Consider the following 20,693-nt stretch of genomic DNA (forward strand, 5'->3'; position numbering starts at 1 on the left):
TGACTTGGAAACATTGACAATGTTTGTACATGTGTGACAATGTTTGAACATATGTGGTTAAGGGTTGGGGGTAGAGGCTTCCTCTAGTAGGTGCAGTAGTTGTGTAGGAGGCCATATATTATGATCAGGACTCCTGTTTCACTCTGTTGTGCACAGTATCACGTAGCCCTTATAGCTTTCTAGTTAATTTTGAAGAGAGCAAAGAAGAAATGACTGATGCAGTCAAAACAACTAATTAGTGCTGATAATGGTTGTGTTAAGACATTAAGGCAGATGGTTTGGAGAGTTTTTCCTGTCCTTACTGGAAAAAATGAGATGATACTGAAATGACTCACATGTTGTTGGTGAAAAGCAGTGTTCTATTTTCTTGCTTGTTAGCCCAGCCTCTTCTCAGTTCCTGGTGCTTATGGCCAAGGGCACCTACGGACTACCATTACCAAAGACATCATTCATTAACCTGGCATTTGAAAAAAACAAAACAAAAACACACACACACACACACATCAGAGTGGGTTGGGGCATGTGTGCAAACAAGCATGTGTATTGCATCCACAAAGCATATGAGACACAAATTAGTTTCTCCCATCAGTCAAACTGAAGAAGCATGTTTTTTTTGTTTGTTTGTTTGTTTTTTGCTTCTGGCAGCTCCAGCCCTCTGCAGACCTTTTGTCAACCTGTACCCTTTAAATAGATCTTCAGCCTATAATCAAATTCCAATCAAGCTCCATTGGCCCTGCATTAAGTAAGAGAGAGAGAGAGAGGGAAAAGAAGGAAGGAATGACAGTAAAGAAGCTAGCATTGCAACGCTTTATGATACAGCCCCCAGTTTACCGAAAAAACACTTACGGGTTAAATGCAGGTACAGTGGAAGAGAACAAGACGATGGGGGCCCAGGGAAGTAACAACTGGATATTTTACAGGAAGTGAGAAATCAGTTGAGAGTTGTTTTAACTCTGACCAGCTTTTATGTCTGGTGACAAGATAGATGCACTAAACAATATATATGTATATGTATGTATGTATGGATGGATGGATAGATGGATGGATAGATAGATACTAAAGTTTCATTAATAGTCGTTATTGTGTGCTATGCTTCTTTAGCAATTCACACATGTTCGTTGCAGCAGCCCCTGCTGGCATACAATGCAATTAAAGCACTTTCTCAGTACTCACTGCTTTATATAGAAGGCCTGAAAACACATTTGCTACACACTGGTTTGATCAGTCCACAGGCTGCTCATACATCAAACATCTTGTTTGTCTCTTGACACATTTGAAAAGTGTGAGTTTCCTGTTCCTGTTCATTTTTAACAGTTGAGTCTACAAGTCCCCAGTGTGTGTGTGTGGGGGGGGGGGGGGGGGGGGGGTGCTGGCTAAAGTAAAGGAAATGGGTGTCTTCTTGTTTTATGTTGGAGCGTTTGTTTATCTGTGTGTATTGCTGTATGAGTTACAGTCTAACTTGTAACACCTACTTTCCAGTTGAATATTCGACAAAACAGATGGATTTTAACTTCTTTGAACTAACATAGTGTTTTTATTTATTCTTCAATCCTTTGATTCTTGACCTTTCTCTTCATCACCTTTAAGCTGAAATGTACCATGCAATGTTCTAAGCAAGACTACACCAAAGACTAAATGATACTGATGCTAGTCATCATCCACACCTTCATCTTTCTTTCATCTGTTTACATCACTTGGTTGCCTTCTCTTAGCTTGTTCTAGCACCAAGTGCATTAGCAATGCAAACCTTTCTCCCTGCTCATAGTCAAGGTGAGGAGGCTTTGTTCATCACATTACAGTCCATTAACAAGAGCATGTCTTTTTGGTAAATGTTCTGTGTTATGATTTATGGTACGGTAAGCTAAATGTATTTTTCATGACATGCAGGCACTTTTGATTCAGCATTACAGAGCTTATCCTAAATACCATCAGAAATGATAAATCACCATCAAGGAGCTCAAAGTTGTTAAGAAATATACATAGAGTCAATACTATTGTATTACACTCACGTGCACTTTACTAGTAACCCCATACTAATACTGGGTCAGGCCTCCCGCTGCTTGTGAAACATTCTCAATTCTTTGTGATATGGATTCCACAAGAGGCTGTTTGTGACCAGTTTGTGACAACTTTTGCTTTGTGACATGGTGCGTTAGCATGCTGGAAGTTGTTTTTGTTAGTAACTTGAATTGCTAAAACCAGCCTTTCTGGTACCAATCATAGTGCCATGATCAAAGTCACAGAGATCACATGTTTTACCCATTCTGATGTTTGATGCCAACAGTAGCTGAAGCTCCTGACCAGGACTGAAAAGAAAATGACACAGTTGAGTCCCCAGTATTTGTACCATATGTAACTGGGGATCCATGATTTTAAAAAGTTGAAGCCATATTAGAGGGTATAACAGTTATGTTGTAAATGAATTAATTTTTCTTTTCTTGTGCTCTGAGAAACAGAAGAGAATTATTGTCAAGAGGGGGTTCTTGTGGTTACTATAAGCATCGTGCAACATGTTGAGGTGCTGTAATGTGTGGGACTCTGTGGGCAAACTCTGTTGAACACTGTTTCTAGCACTGAGGTGTTTTTCCTGCAGTTGAACATTGCACATTTCATATTAATACGTTTTATATTGCAGTTTATTACATGGCAAACTAAAATGACCTGGAGACATGATTTGCAATATAATCATATTCTCAATTTATTTTCAAGAAAGATTAAGCATGAATGATTATTATATGATTCCCACAAGACTTAGTGTTCCACAAAAACATCGGTACCTTTCTCAGTTCTGAGCTTAGGTGAGCAGCAACTAACCGCTTCCTTTTCTTTGTACTTCCTTCACAAAGGAAGATAAAAGCTGATGATTAAGCTCCAGTCTGTCAGTTCCTCTTTGTCTGTCTGATGGTCATCATGGTTCACCTAGACCAAGCAACTCTGCTCTTCATTCAGCTGTTTCTTGTACACCATGTCTTCGCAGGTACAGTGGAGATTTGTAGTTTTGATGCATGCTGCAGATGTAATTACAGATTTCATTTCATATTGATTGATTGTTGTCTTCCATGTTAGGGACTTCTCTACCTGTCCACAGGAACGTGTTGGTGTCCAGAGGAGAAGATGTCACCATCATATGCAACATATCTGAGAATAACACAACACAAATCAGCTGGACCAAAGGCAGATTTCTTTTTGCTTATTCAGGATTACAGAATCTGAATTTTTCTAATTTCACCTCTGACAGACTGAGAATAGACCCCAGCTTTCCTTTAAAGTTGATTATTTCAAACACTCAGCTTAACGACGCAGGGATCTATAGATGTAATGTAAATGGCAGAGGAGGCCCAAAGACTGCTGAATGGAATTTAACTGTGTCTGAGGAACCTGAAGGTAGGCAGAGCACAGAGCAGGACTAATCATTTCTAAACCAGACACAATGCGTCTCAAGGCTCAAACTGCCTGCTACCTGAATTAATTCACATCTGATTTTTTTGTAGAAATCATTGCAACGGGGTATTTTCCATACATACTCCCACCTGTAACTGGATTACTTCTGTGTGGCATCGCTTCAGCTGTCTGCCTCTGCAGGTGAGTAACTAATTTTGGCCTATAGATTTACTAGTACAAAAAAATTCTGTTCAGGTGCAGAGCAGTTACCAGTACTGAGAACTAAGACTGATTTGACTGGTGGAAATGAACATATTCACATTTTTGTGCCCCCTTTAGACTATTTAACATTTGCTAAACAGCAGCCATTAATACCACAAGTTACAATTATGAGATATTGTTAAACTGCTCAGTGCATTGCTTCCATTTAACATTTTCCCAAAATAAAACATGGATAGACACATTACCTGAAATAAATGAAATTTTTTTGAGTAAAAAAAGCCTAAAACTCTGTCAAAGCATTAAATGTTGACTTTTGATACTTGATACTTTTTGATTTGATTGGTGCTCAAGTACTAAGATTCGATAGTTTTATACCTGACAGTGTGGAGCAGGCTTTGAAACAGCATGTAGGCCTTCAGGCTGGGAAATAAAGATTACATGCAAAATAATTCAACATTAAATATGGACGTAAATTATGAAGAAAACCCTTAATGTTCAAAACATTTTGGAGTTCTCATGGTGTCTGGTAGACGGGGCACTCATGACCTAAAACCTTTGCTATGACTTTGGCTGTGGTTGCTGCTCAGCTAATTCATGTAGCTACGCTGTGGTTACATGCATGCACAGAGCGTGGATAGATTCTTGGACGTAACTGTTAAGTCAAGCAAACAGATTTACTGTTAAGAACTGACAGTTAATGCGATGCGTTCAAAGTACAGATTGTCACTTAAATGGTAGCAAATGCAACCCCATTCCTTTAATCACTTAAAAAAGTACATTACAAAGTTTACAGCATTAATTAAGTGCACATGCATACAAATATGGATTGTGTTTAAAAAAAAAAACAAACAAATTCCACACTGTGCCAGTTTGCATGCATTTGTGTGCAATCAAGATAATGTTGAGATACACAGTATCCCCAGGAACAGTGTTAATAAAGAGCTGCAAATAATGATTACTTTCATCACTGATTAATCTTCTGATTGATTTTTTGATTAATTGATTCTTTGTTTAATCTGTGAAATGTCTGAAAATAGTAAAAAAAAAAAAGAAATAAAGTCCATCAGTGTTTCACAGCGATGGCTTCAAACATGCTTTTTTGTCCGACCAACACCCACAGACATTCAGTTTACAATGATCTAAAACAGAGGACAACAGCAAATCATGTCTTTGGAAGGCTGGAACTAGAGACCTTTTGACCTTTTTGCTTGAAAAATGATTAATCAGTTATCAAAACAGTTCCTCATTAATTTTCTGTCAGTGAACTTATCCATTCATCGGCTATTAGTTTCAGCTCAGCTTATTTTTAGTATGAGACCTCAATGTGCTTTACTTTTAACTACTTTCTTTGGGTTTATTCTCCGTTGTCCCATGTATGAACTCTCACCTAATAATATACCGGCAACGCTTGGAATGGGACGGGTGTCATTACGGGTCACGGCTTGATCTCTGCAGAAAATGCAAGACCAGGACACCAAATCAGGACCCAGATCAGGACCACTTTCATCATCAGTCAGAAGAGGTCAGAGGAACTTTGTGATCTTCACACTTTCACACTTCTGTGCTTTTCTTTTTCTTCACTGAACTTTCAAATTTCACTTTGTGTTTCTACAGGCGGTCCTTTCTCAACAACAGGCTGACACAAACAGTAGGATAACTAGCAAGCGGAGGAGTCAGTTCATAGAGAGGATCAATTCAGTCTATGGTCTCTACTAAGCTGGCATGCCATTCACAAGAAACTTTAACACGAGACATAGACATAAGACATTTTTTCCATTTCAAACCAGAGAATTCAAGGCTCCAACTCAACTTCATGGGACCCAAAGATGCCTTTGGCTTATCTAACATTAATACAATAAAACCAGTGCCTTAACTTTAAGAAGTTTTTAAAAATCTTATCCTTTCATGGTGCTCTGTGTATTGCAACATGTTTTTATGAATATAATGATTCTTGTATTAGTTTGTGGTATTGAATGTTGTCTTGTTGTCTCTGCATTATGACCCCACCGCTGCAAGTTCCTGTGTTGCAGTGTCAGTAAAGTTCAGTTCAACAGTCTTTAACTGGAGGTCGGTGCCCTCTAGGGTTCCATGAAGGAATTACATGGAGTCTTTCCAATCAAAACTTGTGTTTCAAAGACTACAGACAAGTTTTATTTTCAGTTATTCCACTGTTACTCAATGGACCCAACCGATTTATAGTATAATTATGCTGACACATAAAATTGTCCATAATTAGATGGTTAGAGTGTCTTCATAGTGAATGCCTTCATTACAGGGCTAGGGTTAGGCGCTGCATGTCGCCAGGGAATTCATGTTATGGGCCCTGCAGAGAGACAGGTCATTTGGTAAATGTAAGTTAACAGATTTGGTTATGGTACAGTGTCAGTGTTATCGGTTATTCTGCTTCTTATAACCATCATAAAGTATCCAACATGTTCTGAGACCATGTTCAACAGTGAGTTTTAGTTTTAATTTTTATTATTTCTACCCAGCTGCAATGGAAATGTGGGAATAAAAGAGGTTAGAACTTCTTTCTTTCATTTTTAAAAACAACAGTTGATGAGCTGAGACCCAAGTGTTGACCAAATATTTTCAGGTATGGCGTTTGTGCTTTACAAACAGATCTAAAGCCTAAAATTTGTGCCATAACAGTTATCACAATTTCTATATTGAAAATATCTGAGTATAGGGTCACAACTTTTGTTTGCAGCTGATGTACAGTTATACTTTGTGATACAAGACGATGAAATCACATGCAAAACTTTGTTTTGCACATGCTCGCATTAGGGTTAGAGTTTAATAAGTCATATTATAAAAACATACACCTTGGCTTAGAGTCGATATTGTACCTACAGACCCAGTCTAATATGACTACTTCCTTTAATCCCTGCTTTCTCTACACATATGATTGTGACACTATCATGAAGCAGTTAACTAGTGTGTGTCAGATATTGACACACACTAGTTAACTGTACGCAACCACACTCCAAAAATTTTTTGGGTAGTCGGGAGGGGGAGTCGCTGCTGCTCGCAGCAAAATGGCGAATATCAGCCACAGAGGCTTCCATACGGTGGCGGTCGCTCGTGGTGCTGGGGCCTGCTGCTATGACAAGCATGGGAGTACAAGTCAGTGGATTATTTACCAACTGGTTTTGGTTTTCATCTTCAGTGTAATAACTTCTTTAGTGAACAGAGATGACCGAATGATTTTTATGTTCATAGCCAGGGCCGGGCTGGGGTTGAAATTGAGTCCGGGAGCTTGGTTTGGAGAGGCCTTTTATCCAGTTGGTGTATCCAAATTTTGGCACAATTCTCCGAGTAACAGAATTGCTACTTGATCAAATATGTGCTATAGCTGTGCTGCAAGGGATTATGGAAAAACCGTATCCTTGAGTGCCAACATTTACAATGAGCACCTGAAGGCAACACAATACAAACCATACAGTCTATGATACAAACTCACTCACTTTTTTATAGTTTGATTTGCAGAAATGCTCATAGGGATTATTATTTTGCTATGTATTACAAAGGGACATGTTAATACTAATGTTATTCAATAAGTACTCAGAACTTTACTAAAAAGTAGCATTACCATATACTGACAATTATTCTGTTAGAACTGTTCTGTTAAAAAAGACTCAGGTGGGTGGCAGGGATGGGAGAGTGCGGGAGCAGTCCCCTCTCCCAGCATGCACCACCAGCATATGCATGTATAAATGGCACCCTGACTCACCCTGGGTTGGGAGAGTGTGGGAGCCATCTCCCTATGCCTGCGTGAGTTCTCTCCAGGTACTCCGGCTTCCTCCCACAATCCCAAAAACATGCATGGGATAGGTTATTTGTTAATAATTACTCTAAGTAGGTGTGAGTGTGTGTTTTTCTGTCTGTGTCCGATAGTACAATATACAGGATTAAACAGAAAAAAAAGAGCAAATAACCCTCTCTTTGCTCTCAGAACAGTGCGTTGTCGCATGGATTCCACAAGAGGGTGGAGACGTTCCTTTGAGATTCTGGTCCATGTTGACATAACTACATCACATTATTTCTGAGGCAATGAAGTGGGCTGAGAAACGGTAGACTGCAGTCTAACAGAGAGTGCTTATCTCTTTGAGAAGTCTTTTAAAAAGCAGCTGAAGTTCAGAGATTTCACAAACCGCTAGAAGGAGGTCACCCTTACTTTGGAACCAGCCAACCCAGAACAGCAAACCTAAAGCTCCTGCTATTAAAAAGATATCCATTCCTACGAAACATCTTCTGGGGTAAGGACATTGAAGCTGATGGTATGGACAGCAGACATATTAAAGTAAGGCATATTAAGTGCTGAACCTTCTGTACTGAGCAATGCCTGGACTGCATCAGTGTTCAAAATGCTCAAAGAGGACTTTTACACTTAAGAAATTGATTCAGCATATTGGACTTGTACATGCCCATGAACCTCATTTCACTATAACTTGTAGGATAAGTAACTCCCAGTCTGCTTTTTCCAAGTATCATTCTTTTAGGCGGCATGTTTATCAGAAACACAAGGACAATATTGTTTTATTGTTTAGCTACATTTGTTTAGCTTCATTCTCAAGTGCACTGAAAAAAATCACCTCTCCCTCTCTTTCATCATCATCATCATCATCATCATCATCTGTCCCTCTCTGTCCAACAAGATATTGTTGATGACCTCAATTTTTGGTTGTGTTTTTTCAAAGAAAACTTTGACTCATTCATTTCTTATCATTTGGATAAAAAATGGCTGATATGTGGATATTTTTGATGCATACTGTACACACAAAGTACAGATGACTGTGGTTACATTTTATGTAAAACCATTTAGTCACAATGTAAGCCTTATGAACTTTTGTTGTCAATAAATGGTCAAGAAGCAATTATTGTGGGTGATGCTTGGTGCATTTTTGTCTCCTTAAGGTCCAGAATAGCTTGCTGCTGAGGTGGTACCCTTCTAAGTACATTATAGTACCCTTTTCAGTGGGCACATTACTGTACTATAGTTTGAAGGTACAGTACGTTTTTGTCTTACAGTGTACACAATTGTACTTCAAGTGGTCTAATTTGATCATTTTTTCTTCAAGCTGCACGTGATTGGTCAATATGTGTTTGTGGCCTGTGTTTGCGCTGAGTAGAGGCGGGAGGGGCGGTAGTTACACTTGCAGCAGCAGTAGCACATGAACAGGAGAGCAGGAGGGACAGAGAGATAGAGAGCCAGGGGCTACAAGAAAAGACAACATCGATGCATTAGAAAGGTATAGTTCATAAAATGAGTGACACCAGGAAAAGAAGCAAAATCTGGAACCATTTCAGTTATATTGATAATACAAAGGCAGAGTGTAGAGTCTGCAAGAAAAAAAATTCATATAGAGCCGGCTCCACAAACAACCTGTTGTTTCACTTTAAATTTGTTTAAAAGAAAAAAGCTGAAAGTTTAATATTGTTAAAAGTTGAATTATAAGGAGTTGTTTTTTGTATTTTTAATAATTTATTTTTTATGTGGAGTGGAGTAAATAAATAAAGGCATATTTATATAATAAACATATTTAAATAAAAAATACATTAGTAATTCATTTTGTGCATATTTTTACATTATTGTTGATAGTAAATTTATTTAATCAACAAAACAATCTGAAGAGCCGCTTGGGAGCTGAAAGAGCCGCTTTTTAGTGAGCCGAGCCAAAAGAGGCGGTTCTCTAAAAAGAGGCGAAATTCCCTTCACTTTATTACCCCAGCGACGAATGTTTGTACCGTTTCAGATACAAACACTATTTCTGTGTGTACATTTGGTGGGGGGGACAGTGGAGCAGCGAAAGGGCTGCCTCACATGTCTAAACATATCTATCCCCTTTTTTTCTATACAACCTGCGCCACTGCCTGTACTTCGATCTCTCCTTAAACACTGGGCCTTTTGAGGGAAACGAAAACCTTGGGGATTGGCCTCGGGAGAAATATGCACGGCCAGTCATCACTGCTTTGTTTCTCCGTGAGCTGCACCAGGCTTACGCTGATGTCGGTGTTCTTCCTCAGACTGTGGCGTTCAAACGGTAGGATGGCTGAATGTGTTTACTATCCTGTGGGATGCAGCGACCTGCTATGTCGCCAAACAGTATTTTAACATCCACACACCTCTTGCAACACAAAAGCTGTAATCGGGAAAGCACACGTCATGGAAACCTGTCTGTGTTGCTTATGTACCATAAATCAGGATTACTTAAATTCAACGGGGTTGCGAGTCATTCCTACAGAATCAGGAACAAAATAGTTTACAATAAAGTGACAAATAGTAAAAAGCATAAGATATTTTTGTAGATCAGTCGAATCGTTTTGTTTGGCTTTCCACGTGTTCACATTGAAAACAAAGCTTCTAGCTTCTAATTAACTAAACAATAAATATTATAGATTAAAAAAAAAAAATCCCGACAGAATTCCAGACAGTGTTGGTGCTTTTACTCTTATTCCATCACTGCAGCTTAGAATAACATGGCGATTTCTTTTCTTGTACATGTGGCTCCAGGTCAGACAGACAGACTTTGGCAGCAGAAATAGTCTGAAATTACTTTAACTTGTTTTTCTAACCCCCTTCACGTTCATAATAAATTATTACTAATTCAGTAAGAAACTTAGTAATAAGTCACCAAGTAGCCTAATAGTTAACTGAATTTACCTGCACGTGTCACAGTGTCTTTTTATTTCATATTAAGTACTTTATTCATCCTCACATGAACTTAGTTAATTGAGCCAGTTAATAACCACCTTTGTAGAACAGGTGATCCAGGATGGCCAATGTTAAGGAAAAATCATGAAAATATATAACAGGTGTACAAGAGTTCCTAATAAAATGCTCCATGAGTGTATGTGTCAACAATAAAATAAAGATGCAGACAAATGTTACTTTCTAATAACAAGTATAGCATACAGCACAACTTGTAGAAAAGATACTTTTTTTCATTTTACTATATACATTTTATTTTTTTCATTAACTAAAAGATGCATCTCTTTTCTGTAAAAGAAGCTTAGTCCCATTCAGACTTTCAAATACTTGTTCACACACATACTGTGGTAAAATAAATATGCAATTGTTTCTGTGCCACTAACACAAAATTCAAATATTCAGAAATGTAATGTTTGATGGAGTTGTATATGATTTAAAAATATACCTTGTTCACTTTACCAGGAACTAAATATTTCCTGTCAGACCAATTTTGAATTAATGTTCTCCAAATTGGGATTTCTGAATCACTTAAAATGAGAGGTGGCAGTGTTACATGGAGCAGAAATTTGTTTCACTTTATATTCTTTATATTGATGCCATTAAAATAGCATCTACAATAAGCATAGACAGTACATCACTTGAAATGTCAAATACTCTAAACTTGAAATAATAGGTCTTAGGAGTTTACCTACTTTATACCAGCTGAAGATCTCTCTTGCTAATTACAGTCAGTACTCTCGCTGCAGCATTTTGGATCAGCTAGAGGCTTTTTATAGAGTTAACTGGACATCCTGATAATAGGGAATTAAGGTAGTCCAGCCTAGAAGTAACAAATGCATGGACTAGTTTTTCAGCATCACTCTGAGACAGAATGTTCCTAATCTTAACAATATTGCACAGGTAAAAGAAGGCAGTCCTAGAGGCTTGTCTATGCGAGTTAAAGGACAAATCCTGATCAAAAATAACTCCAAGGTTCCTCACAGTTGTACTGGAGGCTAAATTAATGCCATCCAGAGTAACTATATGGTTAGATAAACTGTTTCTAAGATGTTTAGGACCAAACACAATAACCTCAGTTTTGTCTGAATTCAGAAGAAGAAAGTTACAGGTCATCCAGGCTATTATGTCTTTAAGACATGCCTGAAGCATGGCTAACTGATCTGTTTCGCCTGGCTTCATAGATAAATATAGCTGGGTATCATCTGCATAGCAATGGAAATTTATTCCATGCTTCCTGATAATATTGCCAAGGGGAAGCATGTATAAGATCAACAGTATCGTTCCAAGCACAGAACCCTGTGGAACTCCATGACTAACTCTGGTATAAATGGAGGAATTGTCATTAACATGAACAAACTGGAATCTATCTGATAGATATGATTTAAACCAGCCTAGTGCTGTTCCTTTAATCCCAATGACATGTTCCAGTCTTTCCAGTAGGATACTATGATCAATAGTGTCAAATGCAGCACTAAGATCTTGTAGAATAAGTATAGAGATGAGTCCATTGTCTGATGCTGTGAGAAGGTCACTGGTAACTTTCACCAGTGCTGTTTCTGTGCTATAAATCCTGATTGAAAAACTTAAAACAAACTGTTCCTATGAAGATGGTCACACAACTGAGTTGCAACAGCCTTTTCAAGAATTTTAGAAGTAAAATGGAGATTGGATATAGGTCTATAGTTTGCTAAAGTGCCAGGGTCAAGAGAAGGTTTTTTAAGTAGAGATTTGATAACTGCAACCTTAAAAGCCTGTGGAACATATCCCATTACTAAAGATAAATTTATCTGATCTAATATGGAAGTGCCAATCAAGGCCAAAACATCTTTGAGAAGTCTGGTTGGGATACGGTCCAAAAGACATGTTGATGGTTTAGATTTAATAACTATTGAAGTGCATGCATGCATGCATTCCTCTAGGGAGGGTCTGCATTCCTGTAGGGAGTGTCTATACTTATTTTTGTAGCCTGGTTATCACACCAAACATGATACAGTGCTAATGTTAGTGGAAGCTTTGGTAAAGTTGTGTTGTTTTAGGGTATAAAATGAAAATTTGATCTAGTGAGACCAGTTTTAGTAATACGGCCATGAGGTTTGAAAACTTTTACTACATAGCCATTTATAATACAACAAGACTATTTTGCAGTTGTCTAAAATTAACATGGGAATAATTGTTAGTTGCCCCCACAAGCATTGGATTTTATGGTACAATTAATCTTATAGATAATTACGCCAGGAATATATGCTTACATATCCCACACTCGCAGTTTTTAACAAAATCCTTCTGTTAGAAATTTTAAGTCTGAACCTCAAGCTGAGGTTATGCTGACAACACCATTTGGGTTATTTTGTCAACCTTTGGACTTTTTCAGACACTAAAACAGTGTCTAAAAGTAAAGCTCCTGGACAAGGACACTAACAAAAACAAACCAAGCGTGGCTGCTAGATTCTCTGCCCAGACCTGTTTTTACTTCTGTTTGTGCTTTCTAATAGCCTGATGGCATTTTATGCATCCTACAGCTCTCCAGGTGATTGGAGGGAACAAGACCGTGGTGCAAGGAGGGACTGTCATCTTACCCTGCAAACTCATTGACTCTACGGAACTCCTCACTCAGATTTCATGGCAGAGGAAGACCAGAAACAAACCTCAGACTGACAATTTCTTTACCATCCTGTCCTCAAATGGACCACAGTTTGTCAATGGACACGATTATCGATTTCAGTTTGTTGGGAACTTCAATGAGGAGAATGGATCTCTCCAGTTATCTAATGTCACATTGCTGGATGAAGGCGTTTACACGTGCATCTTCACATTGTTCCCCAGTGGAAATCACAAGACAGAGATACCTCTGAACTTGCTTGGTATGAAATATTGTATAAAAAATGTTCTGGATTCAGTGTGTGTTTGTGTATATGTGACAGATGGAGGGAGAGACAGTGTCTCGTTTGTACTGTCTTGCTTGCATGTTGACTTTTTTGTGTATGGTTACTCTCCTAGTGCCTCCGGTCACCCATGTGAAGGATGATCTTCCTATTTTGGGTGATGAAGAAGTTTCCCTCGCTACCTGCACAGCTGCTGGTTCCAGGCCTCCCGCAGAGGTGAGGTGGCTCATTGGTACACTGGCAGGAAAAGTGAGGGCAACAACTAACTCTACTGAACACGCCAACGGTACGACTACCACAGTCAGCTCACTGGTCGGAGTGCCAACCAGAGAAATCCACCATCATGTGGTCCACTGTGTTGTCACCAATCCAGCCCTGTCGAAAGAGGAAACAGTGACCTTCACCATACAGGTCCAATGTGGGTATACAAATTATTCTTTACATATGGATTTCTGCTTAACCCATGCAATCACTGAGTAAACTCTGCTGCCCATTTTCAATAGTCAAAAGAATGAGAGTTTAAATTAAAGTGTCCAGTGTCCAGTGTTTCAGATTATTTTTAGTTGCTCCAGTTTTCTTTCCTGGCCATGAACTTTATGCCAGTGACTTTGAGTTTAAATAAAGGGACTGTAATTCACTCATCTGTCCATCTTGGGGTTTTCTTCATTTGGGTCCTCTCTTGGGCAAAATCCTCGTGTTCCTGGCTGCCCAGGGATGAAGTTACTACATTTATTATTTACAGTAATCTTAGAGGGCAGAACCAAACACACATTTAAGCTCTCTCTCTGTATATTTGGCCTTGTGCTGTTATGGTCTTGATGTTAATCTGGTTGTATTCAGTTCAACACACCCTTGAGTACACTCCCATCTGACTTCTGCAAGGTCAGAAGTACTGCGATTGCAGATTACTAAAAACAAGATTTTCAGAGTGTGTTAAGTTACACTTAATTACAAATATTATTAATAATGAGCGAAAGATAGTTGGATAATTTAAAGATTACATCGTCTTTGCATAGAAAGAGTAATGTCTCGGCACTGACTTTAAACCGCAGATTGATTTGAATTGAATTTCTTTCTCAATGGGACTGTGATGTTATCCCTGTTGTAATAGTCTCCACTGGTCTTGTGATTGTGTTTTCTCAATGTTTCTTCATATCTGCACAACCAGTCGGTGAAAAGGCACAGTCACTGTCATGTGGTTGAAAAATCACGGTCAGGTCATCTGAATAACACAGCACATTCAGAACAGTTCAGATGGACTGGAGTTTTTCTTCATGCATTTTGGGAAGAAGTTTTATTACTGCGGTATTCCACCTGCAAGATGTGAAATGTGCTGCTTTTGTAAGGTTTTGAGGTGAGGTGTCATTTTGCACTGTATATGTTCAGCTGTGTGGACAACGACATGAACCATATTTTGTGAAGGCTGCTGTAGTTTGGCCACCACAGCAGAAGAGTATGTGAACAACACAGGCAACAATTCATCCACAACTATGTAGGAGCTTAAATAGGCATCATTAGAAAGCATCATTTTTCTGTAGAACAAATGGAGCCACAGTTCTGTTTTACTCCAGACCTTCTGTTATACTCCACACCTACAGGTACAGCTGTGTTGTGGGGCAGCATTCCTCCCAGCTCACACTACACACTGAATAGTTCTTTGTTCCAAAGAGTTCTACCATGTGAATGTTTGGAAAATGACACAGTAAAAATAGTTTGCAGGAAAAACCATGAAAGAGTCACAGATACAGTTTCACTAACACTAAGGTGTTGTTGGCTGGCATAAAACGTTGACCTTGATATAGACACTCTGCCAGGCTGTTGAGAAACAGCTGTCTGTATTAAAAGCTCAGACAACAGCGGTCTTTCAAATGCAGCTAATTCACTGTAAACATGTGGACTCTGTGCTCTTGCCACTTGTAATGCTTAAGGTTCTTGTGAAAGGTACATATTTGAGAAATACAAACTTTAAAATATTTTTTCAACACAGCTGTTTCTCTCTCTCCCCCTCCCTCTCTCTGTTTCTTGCAGTTTCACCCAAGGATGTGAACATTAGCGTGCGATCCACAGACTCATTTCAGTGTTTGACTCAAGCCAACCCAAAAGCAACTTTTACCTGGAACAGGTACAGTAGTTATAATGAAGCTGTGGAAAGTTTCATATCCCAACAAGATTATTTTTAACATTCACCTTGAAGCCAAATGAATTTGATTGAGTTTGAATTGTATCTTCTGTAACTGAATTTCATAGTGTAGCTATAACTGCAGTGAACCATTTCTAACTGCTCCTGTGTTGCTGCACTTGTAATTATGTCTCCACACTGACTTTTTTAGATTGATTTAAAATTTCTTTCACAATGGGACTGTGATGTTATCCCTGTTGTAGTACTCTCCCCACTGGTCTAGTGATTGTGTTTTCTCAATGTTTCTTCATATCTGCACAAACAGGCGGTGAAAAGGCACAGTCACTGGCATGTGGCTGAAAAGTGTCATATCAATTACTTGAAACTGTAGAGGTACAAATCCATTTCAATAGCACCTTAGAGGAGATTTTTGAAAACTAAACCTCAGAACAGAAAGTTAAAACTCACATTAACGCACATTAGCAGCACCCTGGGGAGAATTTAACCTGAGATATCAAGTCGTTACCCTGCTAAAATAATGGCCTAAGTCATGTGTTAACCATGTGTTATCTGCTGTAACTGATAATATGACTTAGGCCGTTATTTTCAGAGGGTGACAAAGTGTTAGCAGAATATCTCTGCCATGGAAACACAAGCTGAAGGAGCATGCTTTAACATGCTCATTCAGCATGCTTCAACATTAAACTTCCCTTCTTTGTTCTATTTTAGTCATCAAACAAGAACAGTACTGTACTGTGAAAAATCTATTAGTACTAATAGAATCAACTAATCTTTTGTCATTAACTTAAGGTAAATATATAAGTTTTAGTAATTTTAAGTCAGCTCAACTTAAAATTTCTGTTTTTTAATTTTTGGAGCACTTCAGAACTAATAAACATGAGTTTGTGGAGTCTTTTATTAGCCGACTTCCTAGAATTGAACTACTTATTTAAATTCAGTTGGTCATATATATCTTGGTCTTTTTCTGTGGTTAGACTTCTAACTGAATATGCAAATAGTAATATTTCAGGGGTCATAAAAACAACCTGTTAACCAAACACACTTCTACTGCCCTATTTTATGATGGTGAAGTGGTCTATATACATCCATCCATCCAATTTCTATACCGCTTGATCTGTTAGGTTCGCGGGGGAGCTGGAGCCTATCCCAGCTGACTACGAGTGAGAGGCGGTGTACATCCTGGACTGGTCGCCGGCACACAAAGACAGACAATCACACATGCACACACACACACACACCTAGGGGCCAATTGACCAGTTAACCTTGGGATTGTGAGAGGAAGCCGGAGTGCCTGGAGAAAACCCACGCAGGCACAGGGGTAACATGCAGACTCCGCACAGAAGAGCCCAGGGTTCAAACCTGGAATCGTCGACAGTGAGGCGACAGTACTAAACACTGCACCACCATGCCGCCCTTTCATAAATACAAAAATAGCATAAATATAGGTTAATGGCAATGCCTGTGTGGGGTGTGTGTGACTACCATAAATTCTCATATAACCAGGCTTGACCTGCATGAACAGATAAAGGCTGTGTAAAATTACTGAGTGTGTGAAATGCTGTAGCAAACTCACCTGCTTAACTTTATAGTTACACAGCACTCTGTGTCTGAGCAGGGCTGTGTCATTGTCTTTCAAAATCTCAGCAGACAACATTGTATAAGCCAGAGCTTACCATCAATAATGCTGTCATAGCTTGAAATGTATGTATGCTATTAACAAAAAGGCCTAAGTAAAGACACTCATGTATTATATATCAGTGAGAGCAACACTGAACGATGAGATGGGACTAATTTATTAGTCTAATACATTCTGATATATAAATTGTCCCTGAAAGTTGGTAACATTTCAGAAAGGGGGAGACATGCATAGTGTAGTGCTTAGTTGTTGACATGTCACATCCACACTGGAAAAACACTCTGGCTTCTTTCTCAACTCTGCATTTGGGCATTCAGCCATGGCTGTGAATACTGAACACATGGCCACAGAAACAGACTGCCACATCCTCTGAGTGAGACGAACAAAGAACCTAGAACACAGACCGTGAACTAATCAGTGAAATCATTTGGCTGCATAATTCATGCTCAGTTTTCTTTGTCACCTTCAGGCATGGCAACTCGTGGCCTCAGTCTGCTGTCAGAGTGGAGGGTGCAACGCTGCAGTTTCTGAGCATGAGCTCTGACCTGAACGGCCTGTACCAGTGTGAAGCATCTAACCAGTATGGAAGAGACCATGGTTACCTTTATGTGCATGTGACTTCAGGTGAGTTCAGGCTTGATCTGGTGGTGTGGTTTTTTTTTGTTTGTTTGGTTTTTGTTTGGTTGAACCTGAAAAATGCGTATTAACACATCCAACAGATACAGAGCAGCATTTTCATTCATTTAGATTCATGTTTCTTGTCACCTGGTGAATGAAAGTTCAATATTCACTCTCCTCGTGCTCTGTTTTGGTCTCCACCAAATCCTGGTGGAAATCTTTTGTTGTTTAAAGCTCCACTGTATGCATTAGCTAGTCGCTAGTCTCCTGTGTAGTCTGTTGCTGAACAGGTCGTGTACAGTGAATTTTTAGATCTTTCCTGCATACACAGCCAAAAAAGTAAAGGTGCAGCATGGACACCTAAACATTGAGCTGGAACTCAATATAAAGCTTTGTAAAGCCAAAGGGAGCTGCAGATTCAGGTGATAATTTGGTGTTGGTTCATCACTTCAGGTGATCCCTTTCACATTGTCACATTGTTTTCATATGGTTACTTCATACATTGTTAACAAAAAAAATATTGCTGATAGCTGTAAACCCATACTTTTAACCCATTTCCTCAGTGTACTTTTTTGAAATGTGATCCACGTGAGACACAGTGAGTGAATGTGAATGGGGTTTGTCTGTAAGTGTGTGTAAACTCTGAATTGTGACTTGTGAATTGTTTCTCCACCACTGCTATGTCCGGTTGGTTAGCCATTACCAGTTTGTCTTAGATTCAGCTGGATAAACTGGCAGTATATATCAGATTTTTGTCTTACTTTATTTTTCTTTTTTGTCTTCTGTCTCCCTACAGGCACCTGCACTACTTGCTGGGCCATACTTGGTCTTTTGCTTTCCCTGATTGTCGGTCTTGCAGTTGCTGCTACAGCATGGAAGTTTTTTATACATCCAAGGTACCTGTTACAGTATTACTGCATATTATATGCAAGTCTTTAGTGGTATATTAATTGATGGTTCATTGTCTAGGACAGTACAGGTCATACGTGAGGAAGTTCTGAAGGCCAGAAGAAAAAGAGAAGAAAAAAATGAACTACAAGAAGCAGCAGTAGCATTAAAAGAAGAAATGGACGGAGAAGCGGCACGTTAGAGAAGAAATGTACAATATTTAATTTTGTGCAGTACTTTGTGATTTTTTAAAAGGCACAGCTATTTCTTTTTAAATGTTCTTTCCTAAAACTGCAGAAACCCAAAAACTCTTTGTGAACTCATTTGATATTAAATGTTGTTTTAATCAATTGTTTTGATTTTTCTGTCATAGAAATCTCTTTGACATCCATGGAGGAAACATGACTGTCAGCAATTGGAGTGCGGGAATTTAACAGGCTGCCCCCCTAACCTGTGTCATTCCTGACTCAGCTAGTTGCTGAGCAGATGCAGTGGTTCAGGTGCTGCGTATTCGTTTATACTCTTGGCTCATTTATGCTCACTTTTTTAATATTGGAGTTCCATCACATCAGTAATGTGTGTTGGTCTCTACTTGGTGCAATTGTCACATCTATTGCGCAAGACAGCAGAGGAAAATGTGAAACGGGGGGGGGGGGGGCTGCAAACTGTCAAATAGAAAAACATTTTGACAGGAAATCTGGTTAACTGACTTTCTGACTTTTTCCGTGCCAGCATGGAATGTGGTTTAAACTGTCTGTGCTGCCTTTATAACCCAGAACAACATAAGACGTTAACGGTACTGACGTTAACTATATGTGTTCCCACCAACAGCATTAACTGCTCACAATACCTCACCCCAAGGAGGTCCTCGGGTTTGGTTTGATTTGACCTGCACTCTAAGAAATGAAATGTTGATTTTACTCAACTAAGTTATAATCCTGAAAATGAAAACAGAATGGACCTTCCATCTAAGCAGGACGTTATGACGTCGTCTAAATTAGACAGCAGCAGCTCTTATCAGAAGAGAACTGGTGCCAGGTGTAAGTATGTGATTGGCCTTCTGTGAAGTGCAGGGCTGTCTGTGTATCAGTTTGTATAGAGTTCTTCCCCTGTAGTGAAATACAGTAAAACACAGACCACAGTGCATTAAGCAAAAATTCAAATCCCTTCACTAAGGGGACTGTTTTCTGAACTCCGGACTCTTGTTTAGTTTCTTGTGTTTTGTTTTAGTAGGTTCCTGTTTGAGTTTGAATTATGTTACTTTTGTTTGCTTTCTTGACCGAGTTAGTATTTTCTGTTTTATTTTGAAGTCTTGTACCTAGTTTATCTGGTCCTAGTCTACTTCATGTCTTTGTCTAGATTCCCGCCTTTGTGATTGTCTGCCTCCTCTAATGTGATTCACCTGTTGCCCATTACCCCTGTTTATACGTCTCATTGTTCCCCTATCTCCTTGTCAGTTTGTCTGTGTCCCACCTGTGTTTGAACCTGCTGTTCATATTGCAAAATCTCTTTCCTTAATAAAATATATTTTTTTAATCTCACCAGTCTACACTCAATATTAACAAAGCAAAAACAGAATTTTTGCACATTTTTTTTTTATCATCTTTGAGATGTTTGTACACCTTGATTGGACTCTACCTGTGGTAAATCCAACTGATTGGACATGATGTGAAAGGCACACACACCTGTCTATCTACGGTCTTACAGCTGATAATCCATATCGGATCAAAAACCAAGCCATGGGTTGAAGAAATTGCCTGCAGAGCTCAGAGACAGGATTTTGCTGAATCACAGATCTAGGGAAGGCTTCAACAAATTTAGCTGCATTGAAGAGCACAGTGGCTTCTATAATTCTTAAATGGAATAAGTTTGGAACAACCAGGAACTCTTCCCGGAGGTTGCTGCCCAGCAATTGGGGAGAAGGGCATTGGTAAGGGAGGTGACCAAAAGCCTGGTGGTCACTCTTATTCCATCACTGCAGCTAAGAATAACATGAGAATACTTTGTTTCAGCATTTGTTCATTAAAACTAAACCCTCTGATATCTTTTCGAAAAATTATCCTCACAGCATATTTCCCATTATTAGAAATGAGCATTTCATTTCCTTCTCTCTGCTTTGGCTGCAGAAACATTATGTTAACCTCCACCCCCCTTGCTTCATGTGTTTTTTTTCTGTTTTGATAAGAAATGCTTATATGCTAATATTTACACAAT

The 20,693-nt window shown here is 38.9% G+C and overlaps 2 protein-coding genes across 4 annotated transcripts; both read left to right on the plus strand.

The window, feature by feature from the left end:
• The first annotated feature begins 2,842 nt into the window (after positions 1 to 2,842).
• LOC121193950 lies at positions 2,843 to 6,504 on the plus strand. The gene is made up of 5 exons (XM_041056384.1): positions 2,843 to 2,977; positions 3,067 to 3,384; positions 3,492 to 3,582; positions 5,059 to 5,125; positions 5,218 to 6,504. The coding sequence occupies exons 1-5, from the start codon at positions 2,902 to 2,904 to the stop codon at positions 5,317 to 5,319; spliced, it is 654 nt and encodes a 217-aa protein (XP_040912318.1). The 5' UTR covers positions 2,843 to 2,901; the 3' UTR covers positions 5,320 to 6,504.
• A 2,702-nt stretch (positions 6,505 to 9,206) lies between these two features.
• On the plus strand, positions 9,207 to 20,020 carry LOC121194388 (nectin-3-like protein). 3 transcript variants are annotated; one of them, XM_041057261.1, is made up of 8 exons: positions 9,209 to 9,647; positions 12,835 to 13,176; positions 13,313 to 13,615; positions 15,226 to 15,319; positions 17,443 to 17,597; positions 18,388 to 18,487; positions 18,561 to 18,690; positions 18,853 to 20,020. In XM_041057261.1, exons 1-7 carry the CDS (start codon positions 9,554 to 9,556, stop codon positions 18,679 to 18,681), a joined length of 1,209 nt encoding a protein of 402 aa, XP_040913195.1. In that variant the 5' UTR covers positions 9,209 to 9,553; the 3' UTR covers positions 18,682 to 18,690; positions 18,853 to 20,020. The 3 variants fall into 3 exon arrangements, with proteins under 3 accessions (XP_040913196.1, XP_040913195.1, XP_040913194.1); XM_041057262.1 differs by lacking the exon at positions 18,561 to 18,690 and having other exon boundaries at positions 9,207 to 9,647; XM_041057260.1 differs by having other exon boundaries at positions 18,561 to 20,020.
• Positions 20,021 to 20,693: the final 673 nt, after the last annotated feature.

Source organism: Toxotes jaculatrix, chromosome 15 (assembly GCF_017976425.1).
Source record: "Toxotes jaculatrix isolate fToxJac2 chromosome 15, fToxJac2.pri, whole genome shotgun sequence".
Lineage (NCBI taxonomy): Eukaryota > Metazoa > Chordata > Actinopteri > Toxotidae > Toxotes > Toxotes jaculatrix.

Excerpts from the sequence above, each read along its gene's own strand:
- LOC121193950 (XM_041056384.1), top strand. The coding sequence starts at position 2,902 with ATGGTCATCATGGTTCACCTAGACCAAGCAACTCTGCTCTTCATTCAG. Across the intron at positions 2,978-3,066 it reads TGTACACCATGTCTTCGCAG|GGACTTCTCTACCTGTCCAC; the intron begins GTACAGTGGAGA and ends CTTCCATGTTAG. Across the intron at positions 5,126-5,217 it reads TTCATCATCAGTCAGAAGAG|GCGGTCCTTTCTCAACAACA; the intron begins GTCAGAGGAACT and ends GTGTTTCTACAG.
- LOC121194388 (XM_041057260.1), top strand. The coding sequence starts at position 9,554 with ATGCACGGCCAGTCATCACTGCTTTGTTTCTCCGTGAGCTGCACCAGG. Across the intron at positions 9,648-12,834 it reads CAGACTGTGGCGTTCAAACG|CTCTCCAGGTGATTGGAGGG; the intron begins GTAGGATGGCTG and ends TGCATCCTACAG. Across the intron at positions 13,616-15,225 it reads CTTCACCATACAGGTCCAAT|TTTCACCCAAGGATGTGAAC; the intron begins GTGGGTATACAA and ends TGTTTCTTGCAG.